Genomic DNA, 19,862 nt, shown 5'->3' on the forward strand with positions numbered 1-19,862 from the left:
CGCCAGCCAGTCCGTCAGTCAGCTCCATCCGCCTATCTACCAGCCGTGCTCATCTGTCTGCCCAACTGTCGTGCCAGTCTGCTTCGGCTATCCGCCCCGTGGGAGTCACCTGCTCTCACATGAGGTCGGTCCCGGAGTGGCACCTGGTTCACCTTCCCGGTCCCATTTTGGTTCACGGAGTCGACTAAGCTGGCGTGTAGCCAGGGTCAGTCCGGGTAGGCACTTAGTTACGCCCCTCTGGTCCCTCCTTGTACCACGGCACAGTGGTTCCACCATCCGGACCCATAACAGTTTGCACAGGCCATGGAATCAGGTGGCTCCCAGGCTCCCTCGCTTTCAGACCTGTATCAAGAGGTCTCCCGCCAGAGATCTCAACAGGATACTATCCTGTCCTACCTGCGGACTGTAAACTCCCGTCTGGATGCACTGTCCACCCCGGCTGCGTCCGTCTCTAACCAATCGGCATTCGCTCCGGCAGCACCTCTTGCCAGCAGCAGTGTGGCACCCAGCGTTGGACCCCGACTATCTGCTTCTCCACGTTTTGGTGGTGATCCCGCTCTATGTCGGGGCTTCATCAACTAGTGAACGCTGCACTTTGAGCTCCTGGCTCATCAGTTCGCTTCTGATCGGGCTAAAGTGGCATTCATTATGTCTCATCTCACCGGAGAGGCGTTGCCGTGGCTTAACCCTCTGTGGGAGAGGGGATCCTCTGGTGTCCAATCTCCAGGCTTTCCTTGCGGATTTCCGGAGGGTGTTCGATGAGCCTGGATGCACATCTTCTACTGCCTCCTCCCTCCTTTGTGTCAGATGTTAATACTGTTAGTATAGAGTCTTATGCGTGGGTGCAAAGGAAAACTCTGGAAACACAGGCTTGTCTTTGAAAATACTTGTATTACTTCATGCAAATCGTTAAACAACAGAAAAGTCACTGGCGCTGGTACAAATGTAGGGATTACAGCAAGTAGGAATAAACCCTCAGTTTGGTAAAAAGTCTCTCTTACTTTCAGTGCAGAGCAGATATTAGAGCAACCGGGTTCTTGCATGTGTCCCAAAGTTCCATTGCAAAAAGACCGCAGAGATAGAAGATCCAAGGCTTCAGGAGACCAAACTACAGACAGGTTGCAGGCATGATTTAGAAGCACTGATTACACAGCTGAGGCGGCTTACATAGGCAAGTGGAAAAGGACTGGGCGGGAACAAAGAGGCTGAGGACTCCATACTGAAAGAGGGCAAGATGATGCAGCATGACAGAAAGAAAAAGAACTAAATTCAAACAAAAAATATCAGATATAGCAGAAGAGTCTGAGAACCTCACATTACTCCCCTCTTAGGGACAGCCTCCGGATGACTCCGGACCAGGCTTGTCTGGGTATCTCAAATGGAACTGGCAGAGTAGGCGTGGAGCATTAATGTTGTCAACTGGTTCCCACGAGTTGTCTTCCGATGAGTAGCCCTGCCACTTAATCAAGTATTGTAACTGATGTCTATGCAGCCTTGAATCCGGAATCCTTTCTACTACAAACTCCTCCTGACCATCGATGAGCACAGGATTAGGGCGAAGAGAAGAACGTGCAGGAAACGTCTTGGGTGTTGCGGCCTTTAAAAGGGAAACGTGAAAGACAGGATGAATTCTCATAGATTTGGGCAGTTGAAGACGACAAGCAACAGCACTTACAATCTTGTTGATCTTGTAGGGCCCAACATACAGTACAGACCAAAAGTTTGGACACACCTTCTCATTTAAAGATTTTTCTGTATTTTCATGACTATGAAAATTGTACATTCACACTGAAGGCATCAAAACTATGAATTAACACATGTGGAATTATATACTTAACAAAAAAGTGTGAAACAACTGAAATTATGTCTTATATTCTAGGTTCTTCAAAGTAGCCACCTTTTGCTTTGATGACTGCTTTGCACACTCTTGGCATTCTCTTGATGAGCTTCAATAGGTAGTCGCTGGAAATGGTTTTCCAACAATCTTGAAGGAGTTCCCAGAGATGCTTAGCACTTGTTGGCCCTTTTGCCTTCACTCTGCGGTCCAGCTCACCCCAAACCATCTCGATTGGGTTCAGGTCTGGTGACTGTGGAGGCCAGGTCATCTGGCGTAGCACCCCATCACTCTCCTTCTTGGTCAAATAGCCCTTACACAGCCTGGAGGTGTGTTTGGGGTCATTGTCCTGTTGAAAAATAAATGATGGTCCAACTAAACGCAAACCGGATGGAATAGCATGCCGCTGCAAGATGCTACGGTAGCCATGCTGGTTCAGTATGCCTTCAATTTTGAATAAACCCCAACAGTGTCACCAGCAGAGCACCCCCATACCATCACACCTCCTCCTCCATGCTTCATGGTGGGAACCAGGCATGTAGAGTCCATCCGTTAACCTTTTCTGCATCGCACAAAGACACAGTGGTTGGAACCAAAGATCTCAAATTTGGACTCATCAGACCAAAGCACAGATTTCCACTGGCCTAATGTCCATTCCTTGTGTTCTTTAGCCCAAACAAGTCTCTTCTGCTTGTTGCCTGTCCTTAGCAGTGGTTTCCTAGCAGCTATTTTACCATGAAGGCCTGCTGCACAAAGTCTCCTCTTAACAGTTGTTGCAGAGATGTGTCTGCTGCTAGAACTCTGTGTGGCATTGACCTGGTCTCTAATCTGAGCTGCTGTTAACCTGCGATTTCTGAGGCTGATGACTCGGATAAACTTATCCTCAGAAGCAGAGGTGACTCTTGGTCTTCCTTTCCCGGGGTGGTCCTCATGTGAGCCAGTTTCTTTGTAGCACTTGATGGTTTTGCAACTGCACTTGGGGACACATTCAACGTTTTCCCAACTTTTCACACTGACTGACCTTCATTTCTTAAAGTAATGATGGCCACTTGTTTTTCTTTACTTAGCTGCTTTTTTCTTGCCATAATACAAATTCTAACAGTCTATTCAGTAGGACTATCAGCTGTGTACCCACCTGACATCTGCACAGCACAACTGATGGTCCCAACCCCATTTAGAAGGTAAGAAATCCCACTTATTAAACCTGACAGGGCACACCTGTGAAGTGAAAACCATTTCCGGTGACTACCTCTTGAAGCTTATCAAGAGAATGCCAAGAGTGTGTAAAGCAGTCATCAAAGCAAAAGGTGGCTACTTTGAAGAACCTAGAATATAAGACATATATTTTCAGTTGTTTCACACTTTTTTGTTAAGTATATAATTCCACATGTGTTAATTCATAGTTTTGATGCCTTCAGTGTGAATGTACAATTTTCATAGTCATGAAAATACAGAAAAATCTTTAAATGAGAAGGTGTGTCCAAACTTTTGGTCTGTACTGTACTTATGCCCCAATTTTGATGATGGAATTCTTAATGTTAGATTTCTGGTTGATAACCAGACCAAATCTCCTACCTTGAAGATTGGTGCAGGTTTACGATACTTATCTGCTGCTCTCTTATATCTCTCTTGAGCTAATTCCAGATTCTCCTTTAGAAGATCAATGTTCCATTGTAGAGAAGCAATTCTGTCGGTAACAGCTGGTAAAGGCGTATCTATGGGAAATCGAGGAAGGATGTTAGGGTGATAATCCAGATTAGCAGAGAAAGGAGACTGCTTAGTGGAAGTGCTTTGAGAGTTGTTATAAGAAAATTCAGCCAATGGAAGTAGATCCACCCAATCATCCTGTAGATGGCAAATAAAACAACGGAGCTACTGCTCCAGGGTTTGATTTGTTCGTTCAGTTTGTCCATTCGACTGAGGATGAAAGGCAGAAGAAAGATTAACTTTAATATCCAAAGCTGCACAGAAACTTTGCCAAAACCTTGAAGTGAATTGCACTCCTCGATCAGAAACAACTTTGCACACCATGCAAGCGAAACACATTATGAATGATTAGGTCCGATGTTTGTTTAGCAGAGGGTAGGCCAACACAAGGAATGAAATGAGCTGCCTTTGTTAAGCGATCCACTACCACCTGAATGGTATTCTTCACTTGAGAGATTGACAGCTCAACAATGAAGTCCATAGAAATGGATCCCCATGGATGGGATGGGTAGGGGTTGTAAAAGACCTGTAGGCGAAGTCTTGCATCTAGCACAAACCTCGCATGAAGTGACATAACTTACCACGTCTTTTCTGAACGTAGGCCACCAAAAAAAACAAGAAATTCTTGAGTCTTAAAAACTCCTCTATGTCCAGCTATCTTTGAGTCATTGGTGAGTTGCAGTACTCTCAATCTGACCGTTTCAGGTATATACAGGTGTTGCCCCTGAATCCACACCCCATTCTTATATACAAGACTTACTTCACTAGAAGGTTGTGCCAACCAGGAATCCAAATGGTATGCCTTCTTGATGTCATTAAGTAGGTCTTGATTATGAATCACTCCCAGGAATCTGGAATCAGAAAGTATAGTCTTAGGGGGCAAGAGTGGAATAATCTCAGTTGAATGGATTCTAGATAGTGCATCAGCCTTTCCATTGCGTGATCCTGGCCTATAAGAGTTTACAAAATTTAAATTGATTTAAGAAAAGACTCCAAGGAGCCTGGCGAGGGGTCAAGCACTTGGCCGACCTGATAAACTGAAGATTGCGATGGTCGGTCAAGACGATTATCTGCTGTGTAGCTCCTTGAAGATGGTGTCTCCATTCCTTAAAGGCGGCGATAATGGCCAACAGTTCTCTATTGCCCACTTCATAGTTCCTTTCCGCAGCAGACAATTGCTGGGAAAAGAAAGGACAGGGATGTAAAACATCTTTCTCACCTACCCTCTGAGAGAGTATAGCTCCGATGGCACAGTCTGAGGCATCCACCTCTATTATAAAGGCACCCACCTCTATTATAAAGGCAGTTCAGGGTTGGGATGCACTTGGATAGGTGCTGTGGTAAATTTACTCTTCAAACAAGAAAATGCTTCTTGGGCTTGAGGGGTCCAGGTGAAGGTGGACTTCTTACTCGTAAGCTGTGTGATGGGTGACACTACCTCAGAAAAGTTTCTGATAAAACGCCTGTAGAAATTGGCAAACCCTATGAAGCGCTGAACTTCCTTCACATTCTTGGGAACTGGTCAATTCTTAATGGCTTGAGTCTTGCTTTCGTCCATACTAATGCCCCGTGAAGAAATTAGATACCCCAAGAATTGAATCTCGGTCCGGTGAAATTCGCACTTTTCAAGTTTGATATAAAGATTGTACCATTGTAGGCGTTCCAAAACCATTTTCACATGTTTGTGATGTTGCTCTGTGGAGTTGGAAAATATTAAAATATCATCTAAATAAATCACCACGCAAGTATCCAAGAAGTCCCTAAAAACGTCATTTGCAAGATGCTGGAATATTGCTGGAGCGTTACATAGCCCGAATGGCATGACCAGGTATTCAAAATGTCCCTATTGTGACCTGAATGCTGTCTTCCATTCATCCCCAGATTTAATGCGGACCTAATTGTAAGCCCCACGGAGATCTAATTTAGATAAGACCTTGGCATGCCGAACTCTCTCTAAAAGTTCTGGGATCAATGGCAGTGGATAACTGTTTCTATTAGGGATTTTATTAAGTTCCCGATAATCTATGCAGGGCCTAAGAGATCCATCTTTCTTTTTTACAAAGAAAATAGGTGCCCCTGCAGGAGATGAATAATGATGAATGAAACCCTTGGTTAGATTTTCGTCAATATAGTCTTTTAAAGCCTTAAGCTCGGGACCTGCCAAATGGTATAATTTGCCAAAGGGTATTTCTGCTCCCGGTAATAGTTCTATAGGACAATCGTAAGGCTGGTGAGGAGGAAGCTGGTTGGCATTCTTCTTTTCACACACATCTGCATACTCACGGTACATTGCTGGTAGCTAAGGAACTGACATGTCTCTCTTAGGGACAGAACAGACTGGAACCCCTGGACTTATCGGTTTCTCCGAAAACTGTAGCTCCTTTAGTCTCCCAGTTAATTGTAGGGTTTTGAGTCTGGAGCCATGGCAGTCCTAAAATAATGGGGAAATGGGGAGAAGAGATGGGCATAAATGACAGTTTCTCTTGATGATCATTACCCATGATGACTGTCAGGGGCTCTGTCTCCTGGTCCACTGGTCAAGAGTTTAACAATGAACCATCCACAGTCTCCATCTGTACAGGAGTAACCTTCACTGAATTTGATCTATGTTTCTGGGCAAAGGAGATGTCCATAAAGTTGCCACTTGCTCCTGAATCGCTCATAGCAGAGCTAGACACCCAAAGCGTGTTAATCCAGAGCTTGATGGAAAGGAAACAATGAGAATTATTCTTCGTGCAGTTCGACCGAGATACTGCTGAGGAAACTTGAAAAACTGCTGCATTTATACAATCATCGGGCTCAGAAGTAACGGAGTTTAAATCCAAGTAATCAATGTCACAAGCTGCGGATCTTTCTGGGACCTGTGGTTCGTACACGACAGATCTCCTTTCACAGCACTCGCAATGTTTAACTGCTGCAATAGCCTTACGAGAACGGCTGGGACAGTCTATAATGAAGTGTCCTGACTTACCGCAATAGAAACATTAGATTTTCCTTCATTCAATGTTCCTTGCGTGCATCACTGACCCGTCTCTGTAACGAGTCCATCTGCATAGGTTCAGGTTCCGGGTCTCGCATGACTTGACTCAAGGACTCCTTAGTTGGAGAGGAAGGAAGGAAATTGTTAATGCGGTTACCCTCGAACCATTTCTCCTGTCTGCATTCCGTAAGACGGGCATCAATAGGAATGCAGTAATTGATAAAGTCCCCTAAAGAGGTGGGAGGGTCAGCACGAGCAAGTTCATCCTTAATCACGAGAGACAAACCTTTCCAGAAGATTGATCTTTTGGCAGAACTATCCCAAGTAGTATCGAGGGCCTATCTCCTGAAATCTAAGGCGTACTCAGCTACCGAGCGCTTACCTTGACGCAAAGACAGACTGCTTCGGCAGTAGCACCTCGGTTCAGATCGTCAAACACCTGCCCCATGGCTGAGATAAAAGCATCTAGATTATTTAGACAATCATCCTCAGTCTCAGAGGGTTTGCCCATATGAGAGCCCTGTTGGAAAGTAGCATGATCATAGTTAGCACCTTTGATCGTTCAGTGAGGAACTGTGGTGCATGAGCTGCAAAAAACAGTTTGCATTGATTTACAAAACCCCTGAATTTCTCCCGTTCACCGCCAAAGCGGAATGGTGGTAACTTGGGGAGACCAGAACCCGGACGTGAAGGTGATGACTGGAGTCATCCCTCCAAAACCTCTATCCTGGTTCGCAAGTCCTGAGTATTTTGTCCAAAAATTTGCAGATTATGATCATTACGATCCTGTAGACTTGCAAAGTTGGCCTTTAAAACTTGCAAATCCGCAAGAATTGCTTCAGTCACCTGAGAATCCATCTTCCCAGGCCCCTTTAAGGCAGAAACACTGGGAAAAAAAAGGGGTGCACAATAGTGTTTAACTGTGGTAAGACTGCAAGGAAAATAAACAAAAATGGGCTCAACTGGAATGGTTGTGAGTAGTGTTGAGCGAGTATATTCTATTAACCCTTTTGCCCAGTATGCTCGGGCTGAGCGAGTATTTACAGCTGCTCGGTGATATGGTTGAGCCGCTCCTGTGTGCATGATTTGCAACTGTTTGACAGTTTTATTACATGTGAGGAATGTCTATTTCTTACACATTGCTCCCATGTAATTAAAGCTGTCAAACAGTTGCAAATCATGCACACGGGAGTGATTCAAACATATCACCGAGCAGCTGTAAATACTTGGAGCTCGGCCCGAGCATACTCGGACAGAACATACTCGCTCAACCCTAGTTGTGAGAAGTCACAACCACTGTCATCACTTATAATATCAATAGATATATTGAGTCCACTGTCCGCAGCCATTTCCCTGAGGCAAGATCCAGAATTCTTTATATGGCTGCAGCATACCCTGGTTTCCCAGACCCAGCAGACTCTAACGTTGGCTTCTGAATCTTCTCAGATGTTAATACTGTTAGTATAGAGTCTTATGCGTGGGTGCAAAGGGAAACTCTGGAAACACAGGCTTGTCTTTGAAAAAGTCTTGTATTACTTCATACAACTAGTTTAACAACAGAAAAGTCACTGGCGCTGGTACAAATGTAGGGATTGCAGCAAGCAGGAATAAACCCTCAGTTTGGTAAAAAGTCTCTCTTACTTTCAGTGCAGAGCAGATATTAGAGCAACCGGGTTCTAGCATATGTCCCAAAGTTCCATTGCAAAAAGACAGCAGAGATAGAAGGTCCAAGGCTTCAGGAGACCAAACTACAGACAGGTTGCAGGCATGATTCAGAAGCACTGATTACACAGCTGAGGCGGCTTACATGGGCAAGTGGAAAAGGACTGGGCGGGAACAAAGAGGCTGAGGACTCCATACTGAAAGAGGGCAAGATGATGCAGCATGACAGAAAGAAAAAGAACTAAATTCAAACAAAAAATGATATCAGATATAGCAAAAGAGTCTGAGAACCTCACACTTTGACTCCGCCAAGGGATTCTCACTGTGGGCCAGAACGCTGTGCGTTTCCGCACCCTCGCGTCAGAACTTGCCTGGAACAACGAGGCTCTTGTGTCTACCTTTTGGGAGGGCCTTTCTGGGCGGATCAAAGATGAGCTAGCCGGTCGTGACAAACCCACCTCTCTGGACAACCTGGTGTCGTTGGCCACACGTATCGACATCCGGTTCCAAGAGCGTTCAAAGGAGGTGATAAGTGGGAAAAAGCCTCTGAGCCTTGCACCAACCTTCCAAAGGGCAGTCTCTTAACCAGCATCAGCTTCTGCCTCCTCCCCAGTCTATGCAAATAGACCAAGTAAAGATGGGCAAGTCTCACCAGGAGGTCCGCCGCGCCAAGGGAAGTTGCTTTTACTGTGGCAGTACTGAGCATCTAATCCATTCTTGTCCAGCAAGACCAGGAAACTCCAGTGTCTAGGATCGCTTGGAGAGGTCGTACTGGAAAAAAATTTTCCTTTCCACCCCTGACTCTGTATCGATCACCTGCGGTAAGACACACTTCTTCGAAACTGCCTACCTGGATTCCGGTGCCGCTGGGAATCTCATCCAACAGGCCATTGTGGAGCAGTATCAGATCCCTATCCAATGTCTTGCTTATCCGTTAGCGGTCTACTCCGTGGATGGGAAGCTTCTTTCTGAATCCACCTTGTTCATCACTGAGCCTGTAGTTCTTTAGGTAGGAATGCTACACTCAGAGAAAATCTCCTGCTACGTACTGTTCGGCCGCTCCCACTCATTACTGCTTGGTCTACCTTGGCTTCAAACACATTAGCCGGTCTTGAATTGGAGTTCGGGAGAGGAGCTCCATTGGGGTCAGGAGTGTCACAGGACCTGCTTGGTTCCTGTCCGTCCGGCTCGACCTCCATCCTCTCCAGCTAATTTGCCCGGCTTGCCGCCACCCTGCTTGTCATTCTCTGACGTCTTTGACAAGAAGGAGGCTTAGACACTACCGCCACATAGGCAGTATGACTGTCCTATTGACCTCATCCCTTGTGTTTCACCTGCAATCACATTGAAGAGATGTTCGACAGGTACTGCAGAGGCTCAGGAAGAATCGTCTGTATGCAAAATTCGAGAAATGCGTCTTTGAACAGACATCTCTTCCCTTCCTGGGATGCATAATCTCGGAGACCGGGTTTAAGATGGATACTGAAAAGGTTGACAACTCTTCCTCTGGGGCCGAAGCAGTTCTAACCCAGAAGTCTTCGTCCGGGCGAATGGTATCCTGCGGCTTCTTTTCCAAACTCTTCTCTCCCTCGGTGCGCAATTTCTCCATTGGAGATTTAGAACTGCTTGCTATTAAACTGGCATTGGAGGAATGGCATTTCTTGCTAGAGGGGGCTCTGCACCCTGTGACTTCTATACGGATCACAAGAATCTCTCCTACTTGCAAACCGCTCACCGACTCAATCCTCGTCAGGCCAGATGGTCCCTGTTCTTTGCTCTCTTCAACTTCACCCTTCATTTTCTTCCAGCAGACAAGAATATTAAGGCAGACGCACTCTCCTGTTCCTTCCTGTCTACCAATCAAGAGGAGGAGCCTCTGCACATCATTGATCTCTCTAGAATAACGACGGTCGCCCCGTTTGATCTTTCTCATCTTCCTCTTGATAAGACCTTTGTGGCAGCTCCAGGTAGGAGGAGGGTTTTACTCTGGGGTCATTCTTCCAAACTGACTTGACATTTCGGTCAGAGGAAGATGCTTCTGTTAATTTCCCGACATTACTGGTGGCTGACTCTGCGCAAGGACGTTGCGGATTTTGGAATTGGAAGTTGTTTGGTCCCGAGGAGAGGTTATGGGACCCCAGGGAGAACATTAATGCTCCTCTTCTTCTGGAAAGATTTTCTGCCCGGCAGAGACGCTGACCCACTTACCGCCGCGGCTCTGCTCTGGCATCCTCTACTCCCCTGGCTGAGCGTTCCCGGGCTGCGTGCACCGCGCGCAGATCCCCGGGCACTGTGCTTGGGGCACGCTCCCTGCTTCTTAAAGGGGCCGCGCGCACCGTCCTAATATGTCCCTGGTCAATGGCCAGAGGACAGCTGATATTTTAGGCACCTCCTCCAAAATGGAGGTGCCTGAGCAATGTTGTAGTTTGTGTGCTAACACTCTTTCCAGCCCACAGGTCCAAGTGCTGTCTGCCAGCCTGTCAGTCTGCCGTGCACATCAGTCTGCCCATCTGTTGTGCCAGTCCGCTTCGGCTATCAGCCCCGTGGGAGTCACCTGCTTTCACACGAGGTTGGTCCCAGAGTGGTACCTAGTTCACCTTCTTGGTCCCTCCTTGGTTCACGGAGTCGACTCGCTGTGTAGGCAGGGTCAGTCCAGGTAGGCACTTAGTTAAGCCCCTCTGGTCCCTCATTGTACCACGACACAGTGGTTACACCATCCGGACCCCTAACACTGCGCAGGCGCCATTTTGCTGTTGGAAAAAGAATTTGGGTGCAGCAATATGGCGCCCCGCATGCGCAGTAGCATCTCTGCAATCGAGAAATGCTACTGCGCAAGCACAGGGGCCATATTGCTGCAGGCAAATTTCTTTTTCCTGTAGCAAAATGGCGTCTGCGCGTGCGCAGTAGCTAGGCCCCCGCGCTTGCGCAGTAGTATTTCTCGGTTGTCGAGAGATGCTACTGCGCGTGCATGGCGCAATATTGCTGCACCCAAATTCTTTTTCCAAAAGCAAAATGACGCCTGCGCGTACGCAATAGCATCTCTCGGCAAACGTGAGATGCTACTGCGCATGTGCTGGCCACGTCCTTTTTGGGCGGAATGTAAATTTCACTTTGTAACACAAAGTACACAGTATGTAAAATAGGCAGGTCACTGAAAGCACAGTGACCTGTTACAAGGCAAAGATAGGAAATACATGAATACATAATGAGAGCACCAGAGCACATGCATATCATTATGTCAGAAATGAAAGTAAAGATTATAAAAGAACCGCTGGACTGATTTCATCTACGGATTTTACTCAGTATAACGGCGCCCACCTGACAGTGTATGTGGTTTACTAAGCACAATTCTGCTGACAAGTGCGCTTTAATGGTTGGCGAGATGTCCTTTTCCTAAAATTCTTTGCCCTTTTTTCTACACACATGCTTTTGATCATTATGACCAAAGAGTTCTATTTTAACATCATCAGTCCAAAGGACTTGTTTCCAAAATGCATCAGACTTGTTTAGCTGTTCTTTTGCATACTTCTGCCGCTGAATTTTATGGTGAGGACACGAGAGGTTTTCTTCTAACCAGGGCTGTGGTGTCGGAGTCTGTATAAAATTGACCGACTCCAACTCCTAAAATATATGATAAATTGGGTACAGTAGTTCAATTGTTTGTGGGGAATATTTTTTTCACAAGAATTTGGGAAAGTTATGAAATGTTCTTTTCCTGATCTAAGGGTCTAGACTTTTAGCTGAGATTAATCTGTGCTACAGTAAATTTATCACTTAAACATGAGTCATGTATGAGGGAGGCCATATTTGTGCAGGTGTCTCTGAACAGTAGAACAATGTACCACAACTCCAGAGTCTGCTAAATCTTTCTTAAGGTCTTTTACAGTCAAGTGGGAGTTCTGATTTGCCTCTCTAGCAATCCTACGAGCAGCTCTCACTGAAATTTAGCTTGGTCTTCCAGACCTTATCTTGACCTCCGCTGTTCCTGGTAACTGCCATTTCTTAATTACATTAATAACTGAGGAAAGGGCAACGTGAGAACGCATTATCATCTTCTTATAGCCTTCTCCTGCTTTGTGGGCCTCCACCATTTTCAGAGTACTGGGTAGCTGCTTAGAAGAACCCATGGCTGCAGATTTTTGGCACAAAAAGGGCTTAGCTTTTGTAAAGCTCAGAAATTTGCATCAACTGGCCTTTCCTAACGATGATAGTGAACAATTCATAACCCTAACAGACTAAGGTCTGAAACCTTGGTCAAAGTTATCTGAGCACACACATTATCAAGGGTGCCCAAACTTTTGCATCCCCCCCATTTTTTCCTTTTTGTAATTTTTAAAATGTGAAAGATGAAAGTATATAATATTTGTTGCCTAAAATACAAAGGAAATGTGTGATCTTTAACTTTAGCCCTTTTAGAGATCATTTCATCTTCTGCTTGCTTAACTGCTCACAATAACATTAATTTTGACCAGGGGTGCTGAAACTTTTACATGCCACTGTATAATATACACCCATGGACTTGTACATGCATGTACAGTATAAATGGAGGACCCAGTGGCCTAGTATTGATTTATTTATATAAACAGTATACAAGCATCATAATACCAAACAGTGGTGTTAAGATGGGTGCTAAAGACCTGACGGACCGGAAAAGGTGGGGTCCAGAACCCCAACTCACGATTTGCGTTAGCTTCTTCCAAGGAGTATGCTCTTTTTTTTTTCCTCATTTACAGACAAAGTAACACTCCATGCTAGGTTCCATAGGAAACTTCACCTAACTCCTCCTTCTCAGGAGTATAAAAATATTAACCCTTCTTATCAGTGTTGTCTAAATGATTAAAGAGAAACTATTGTAGTTGGCTTCGGGTCACTGATGTTAGAGGAGGGTTGTCCTAAGCCTACTACACTCACTCACAGCCGACATGGACGTACATGTATATGGCAGTAGAAATAAGGGCTCCTGCAGGTGTCTGTGAAATTTGGCCCGAGCTCTTAGATACATTGGACCAGCCAACTATCTAATGTGTACTTGATGTCTGGCTTGTGTTGGTGAAAATCACCATGCTGTTCCGTTGTTCACAAGACAGTTATGTGCAGCACGGTGGCTCAGTGGTTAGCACTGTGGCTTCACAGCGCAATGTCTCTTGGAGAATATGAGGAATAGCTGTCAGCCAAATGAGTTTCCAACCCATGCCAGTTAATATGGCTTTCTTTAGGAATACTTCATTTGGCATATTGTGTGAAATTTTAGTTTTCTAGAAAATTTATTTGGAAAAAAAAATCAAGGTTTGCCACAAATTGGGATGTGTCTGCAGCTAATTTACCAAGGTATACTCTAGGAAATAATGCCAGCTGCAATGATCTGATGTTTTTAGAATTGTATTTGTTATATGCCTATAGAAATCCTTATTAAAGTGCTAGAAATACAAAATTACTGTTAGGTTTTGTCTGTGTTGTATAAGAAAAAACTAAGAGACAAACAAAATGAACATACAGGTGCATCTCACTAAATTAGAATATCATCAAAAGTTAATTTATTTAAATTCTTCAAAACAAAAAGTGAAACTCATTATATAGTCATTACAAACAGAATGATCTATTTCAAGTGTTTATTTCTGTCAATGTTGATGATTATGGCTTACAGCCAATGAAAACACCAAAGTCATTATCTCAGTAAATTAGAATACTTTATAACAGCTTGAAAAATGTTTTTAAAGTCCAAAATGTTGGCCTACTGAAATGTATGTTCAGTAAATACTCGCAATACTTGGTCGGGGCTACTTTTGCATCAATTACTGCATCAATGCGGCGTGGCATGGAGGCGATCAGCCTGTGGCACTGCTGAGGTGTTATGGAAGCCCAGGTTGCTTTGATAGCAGCCTTCAGCTTGTCTGCATTGTTGGGTCTGGTGTCTCTCATCTTCCTCTTGACAATACCCCATAGATTCTCTATGGGGTTAAGGTCAGGCGAGTTTGCTGGCCAATCAAGCACAGTGATACTGTTGTTTTTAAACCAGGTATTGGTACTTTTGGCAGTGTAGACAGGTGCCAAGTCCTGCTGGAGAATGAAATTTCCATCTCCAAAAAGCTTGTCGGCAGAGGGAAGCATGAAGTGCTCTAAAATTTCCTGGTAGATGGCTGCGCTGACTTTGGTCTTGATAAAACACAGTGGACCTACACCAGCAGATGACATGGCTCCCCAAACCATCACTGATTGTGGAAACTTCACACTAGACCTCAAGCAGCTTGGATTGTGTGCCTCTCCACTCTTCCTCCAGACTCTGGGACCTTGATTTTCAAATGAAAATTGGAACTCTGGGACCTTGTGGAATGTGTCAATGACTTCCTTCTGGACATCTGTCAAGTCAGTAGTCTTCCCCATGATTGTGGAGCCTACTGAAACAGACTAAGGGACCCTTTTAAACACTTAGGAAGCCTTTGCTGGTGTTTTTTGTTAATTATTCTAATTTACTGAGATAATGACTTTTGTGTTTTCATTGGCTGTAAGCCATAATCATCAACATTAACAGAAATAAACACTCGAAATAGATCACTGTTTGTAATGACTCTATATAATATGACTTTCACTTTTTGTATTGAAGAACTGAAATAAATTAACTTTTTGATGATATTCTAATTTATTGATATGCACCTGTATGCCCTGCTGTAAGTAGAGAAGTCAAATCAATAGTGCATATAAGTAACATTGGGTACTTAGTAAACACCGATTTTGGTAAAAAAAAAAAAAAAAGCGTAAAAGCCATCCCTCTAGTGACCAGGTGTACCACAATCTGGACAGTCCTAACCTCCTAGTATTTTTTTGCAGTTAAACATTTATGACATTTTCTTAGCTTAATTTATCTTGTTGAATCCTGCATGGTGGATATGTAATAACCAGCTGTGTGTGTAATACGTTATTGTGAGCAGGTAATTACGGGCTGTAAGAACACATCCTTTTCATTGTTTCCCCCAGGTGCTGCCATTTATATACCGAGCTATTGGATCGAAACACTTGCCTGCCAGTAATATTAGCTTCATTCACTTTGATTCACACCCTGATCTCTTGATACCAGTAAATATGCCTGCGGATACGGTATTTGACAAGGAAGCCCTGTTCAGGTGAGGCTACACTGCCTTTTATTAATTGGACTTGACTTGGGAAATCAGCTATTTTCCTAAATGGGCGATTGGAGTAAATGGTTATTTATCATATTACAGCTGATCATAGATCTGTAAGTTACCAAGTGATCCTGTGCTCACACTGTGCTGTAAAGCAACACTAAACCAGAAAAACAACCTTCTCCCTTAATTTCTGCCTTTTTTTTTTATCTTATTTTTGCTGATATTACAATTACAAATCATAAGGATGTAGAGAAATAGATGTCTTTCCTCCTCACTATTTTATGTCTGGCTGTAAAACAACTAGCTACAACAGAAGTCTCTCAGCTGTGCAGAAATCTAGTAGCCCTCCTCCTCATCTAAAGATGGAACAAATCAGCAGAATAACTCCTAAGGGGTATGTTCACACGGCATGAATTTCTTGGCTGAAAAATCCACTTCTAATAGGCATAAGGTTTTTGGTTCAGTTTTGTAAGAACATGTGTGAAAACACTGGGTCGTCCGTGGGCGTAATACTACTCAGACAACACAGGGTGAGGGTAAAACAGTGTGGCAATACTTTATTGAACCACAAAGCGGACAATATACAGATAGAACAGTCCCAGTATATACCCAAGATGGTACAACATGACATAGTCTCACCTTTCTGCTGGCTCATCTGGGATAGGACAGCTGCAACTTTGGGACTTCCAGGGCCAACTACCTCTAACCAGTAGCACCCCGCTTTTGTCAGGCCCCCACAGAGAGAAGATAGCGGCAAGCTTAGGAAGCTGACAGTCCATCGAGGTACAAGACCAGGAGACCCGAGGATCCCCCCCCCTGGCATCATCAAGAGTTTCCTTGGGGCCAGATGACCGGCTGGTCCCAATCTAGCTTCTCCGAATGTCTCCATGGATTCCAGGCGACCGGAGGGTCCCACCTGGAAACCCAAAATAACATATCCATGGGGCCAGGCGACTTCATCGTCCCAACCTGGTCTCCCCAAAGGTATCCATGGGCTCTCTGATGGTCAATGTAGTCAGGGCCATATAACCTTAGGCTGGAATCATGGAGAATCCAAATCTGTGTTTCTTTGGTTAAAGCCATGCTTCCAAGCTGATATTCTGAGAGAGACTTATCTTTACAAGGAAAATCAAAGTCTCTTTCAATTGTCTGTCAAATCTCTTTGCAGCAGGATAAAAAAATCCTTTTTTATATTTACATATGTGGCTAAGGTCATCAGTCACAGGTCAGAGGTAAAGGTGCAGGGCTCACTCTGGTTTCATTGTTTGAGCTAATCAGTTTACATAGTTGGTATAGCAGAGGGCTCTTTATACTAGAGCCAGCTAGATGTTTATTTAATATGCAGTTAGCATAGTAATAAACATCATTGTTCACAGACCAGTAGAAGACAACAATCAGGGTTATACAAATACAGGGTCTGTCCTTGTTGACCAGCCACCGAAATACACATACATTTACAAGTCAACACAACTCTTGGTTTAACAAATCTTACTGTTTGTCTGATTAAGATTAGATGCGGTGTCGTCACCACATGCATTGTATTTCTTTTAATTTTATAATAGTAATCTGGGGTTATGTGTTTTATTGTGGGGAGGGGGTGGGTTCTGAAAAAACTGCAGCACAAAAGCAAATGAAATACACACATTCACAATAGGTGCGTTATCCCATTGGAAAAGCTTTTCTTGTTGCAAGCATATTTGAAGTATTTTTTATGTGAATTTTGACTTGATTGTTGTATTTATTAGGGGCATCATTTTGGGTTCATATAACTAAAAAGGGGTTGTCCGGGCTTCTGGTGAAAGTCTGCACCCACTCTGTCTGCTGACTTCTGAATCCTTACAGTTTGCGCACTGCACGCAGTCAGGATTCTCTGGTGTGGTCACGGGACCGCACATAGGCGATTTTCATGCATGTGGCCACTTAGTAGCTAGACAAGTTCGACCTGTCTCAATACAAGTGAATTGTGCAAGGCCGAGCTAGTTGGGTTTGAAGTATGCAAATCGCTGGCAAAACTGGAGAATCCTGAAGGCGTAGTGCACACTCTGTAATGATTCAGAAGTCTGCAGTCACATAGAGTGACTAACAGAATTTGACTATACTGTTTCGGGCCTCACGCAATACACTGCCATATAGAGAGAAACTTTACTGTTACTTGCTGAAAGATTCATTTTGTTAATTCAAGTTACTGTTGATTTCCATTGTTACTAACCCCTTTTAAAATAATTGTTATACATATAAAGTGGTTATATCAACCCCTGACTGTTCCCGCCTCGTGGTCTCGGTGCATTGCATTCCAGCACCTGTGTTACAGATTCACCTTCCAGCTGGACAGCAACCCTAAACATACTGCCAGAGCTACAATGAAAAGGTTTAGATCAAACCATATTCATGTGTGTGAATGGCCTAGTCACTGTCTAGACCTAAACCTCATTGAGAATTTGTGGTAAGACTTGAAAATTGCTATTCACAGACGCTCTCCATCCAATCTCACTGAGCTAGAGCTGATGTACAAAGAAGAATGGGCAAAAAAATTCAGCCTCTAGATGTGCAAAGCTGGTAGAGACATACCCCAAAAGACTTGCAGCAGTAATTGCAGCATAAGGTGGTCCTACAAACTATTGACTCGTGGTAGAGTGATGAATACAAATGCATATCACAATTTACAGATTAATATTTTTAAAATATTTAGAAACCTATGTATCATTTCCTTTTCACTTCACAAATCTTTGCTGCTTTCTGTTGGTATATCACATAAAATCCCAATTAAATTCATTTAAGTTTGTGGGTGTAATGTGAAAAAAATGTGGAAAAGTTCAAGGGGTATGAATACTTTTCACGGCACTGTATATGTTAGGAAGTGCCAGAAAATCATGTTACTAACACATTTATTAAAATAAAGTGTCCAACCGCTTTAAGGTGGCAATACATATTAGATAAGTGTTTTGATGATTGTACAGCCATTGAAGGATTTAGTATCTGGTCCGCAGAGGAACCAATTCCCATTTTATTCCATATTGGCCAATGACGAGCGGAGACAATCGAATGATCACTCTATTGGTAATATTCTTTCAGCGTTCGTTGAGAAAAGCGTATAATAATTTTTTTTCATTTATGTTATTTATTACTTTTTTACTGATGGCCTATTGTTAGGATAAGTGGTTCAAAATCTGACTGGTAGGAGAGCGATCCCCAGCACCCACGCTGATTATTTTTTACCAGTTGTGGCAGAAGTTCTCTGATGCTGCCAGAACACAGCCGGTCTGTCAAAGCTATAGTGGCCCTACTTGGACGCTGCAGTTCTGCTCCCTATTCAAACCATGAGCCTGTACAGTTCAAGTACATAACCTGCGCAGGTGTGATGTGCTCTGCCCTGAGAGAGCAGATAACCAGCAAGTGAAACCATGCATGCACATAACAGGACTTTACTCTGCATGTGCAGGTCTGTGCTTTAGCTGCACAGGCTCAAGATTCGCAGTGCTGGGTGGATTACAGGAGATGACACTTATGTCAACAAAGTGCGGACTGAAACAATTCGCATACAGCACAGGAGAATTATATAAGGTTTTTTCTTTGCTCTGCAGCGGAGCTAGATGCAAGCAGGGGACAATGATGAGCCTTGCCTGCAGCACCCAGCGCTTGGGAACAGCGCGTACTGTACAACTGATTCTCAGGTGCCGGTACGTGTGATTCTGATGCTGCACATGGTTGCCACACTGGGACACACTGATATCTCCAGTACTTGAAATAACTGGACTTGTGAAAGAGGCCTAATACTAAAGTTCCCTTTAGACCGGTTTGGAGTATCAATGGACTTGGATAAGTGGTAATGTGTTCGCCTTGTTAGGTATAGTATTAATATGAGGCATGCACATGTTCATGTTTTATTTGTCTCAATTCCTTAATATTTTCCAGATCCTCTGCATGCTGTTGGTGAATACAAGCAATCTTTATATTTTCTTAACTTTGTCCTACTGATAGCTGGTGTGCATAAATAAAAAGTAATGAAAAAAGTTACTAATTATTTATGAGAAATGGTGCAGAGGTAAAGTGGAGCAGTTGCCTATAGCAGCTCATCAGATTCCAGCTCTCACGTCTCAGAAGTAATCTGATTGGCTGGTATGACATATTCCACCATACGGCCTTAGTCAAGCTGTTATGCGGTTTTATATTTACATATACCCGAGCGATAAATCATTGAAGAATGCTGAACGAGCTACAGTAAATTGAATTATGGCAGATTTCAGTAATTAATTGGTTTACATTTAAGATACCATTAAAGTGCTGAGGTAGACTATATGGAGTATGTTGTAACTCAGATTGTTTGCAAGCATTTTCAATACACAGGTTTGTAGCAGTGTAACCCCTCAGGAGGTACGAGTGCCTCTGGTGTTACACTAATTAATGCATGGCCTAGGAGAATTCTGAGTTTTTGTTTCTAACTTGATGTATTATGTTTCAGGTACTCTTCCTTGAGGAAAAGTATTGTCCACTGTAAATTTTCTGCATAGTTTACTCCCTGCAGAGCTAGCATGAGACACTCTGTGCTTCAGAAATAAGT

General features: G+C 43.8%; 1 protein-coding gene across 1 annotated transcript in view; it reads left to right on the forward strand.

Annotated features, from left to right (window-relative positions):
- Positions 1-19,862, forward strand: part of CUNH5orf22 (chromosome unknown C5orf22 homolog) — a 97,250-nt gene that overhangs the window by 9,617 nt on the left and 67,771 nt on the right. Inside the window, exon 2 of the mRNA XM_073678642.1 lies at positions 15,156-15,301. Within this exon, the coding sequence (XP_073534743.1) occupies positions 15,156-15,301 (146 nt within the window). The remainder of the gene's footprint in view (positions 1-15,155; positions 15,302-19,862) is intronic.

Source organism: Phyllobates terribilis, unplaced genomic scaffold (genome assembly GCF_046119375.1).
Source record: "Phyllobates terribilis strain yellow unplaced genomic scaffold, ASM4611937v1 Scaffold_4__5_contigs__length_816908805, whole genome shotgun sequence".
NCBI lineage: Eukaryota > Metazoa > Chordata > Amphibia > Anura > Dendrobatidae > Phyllobates > Phyllobates terribilis.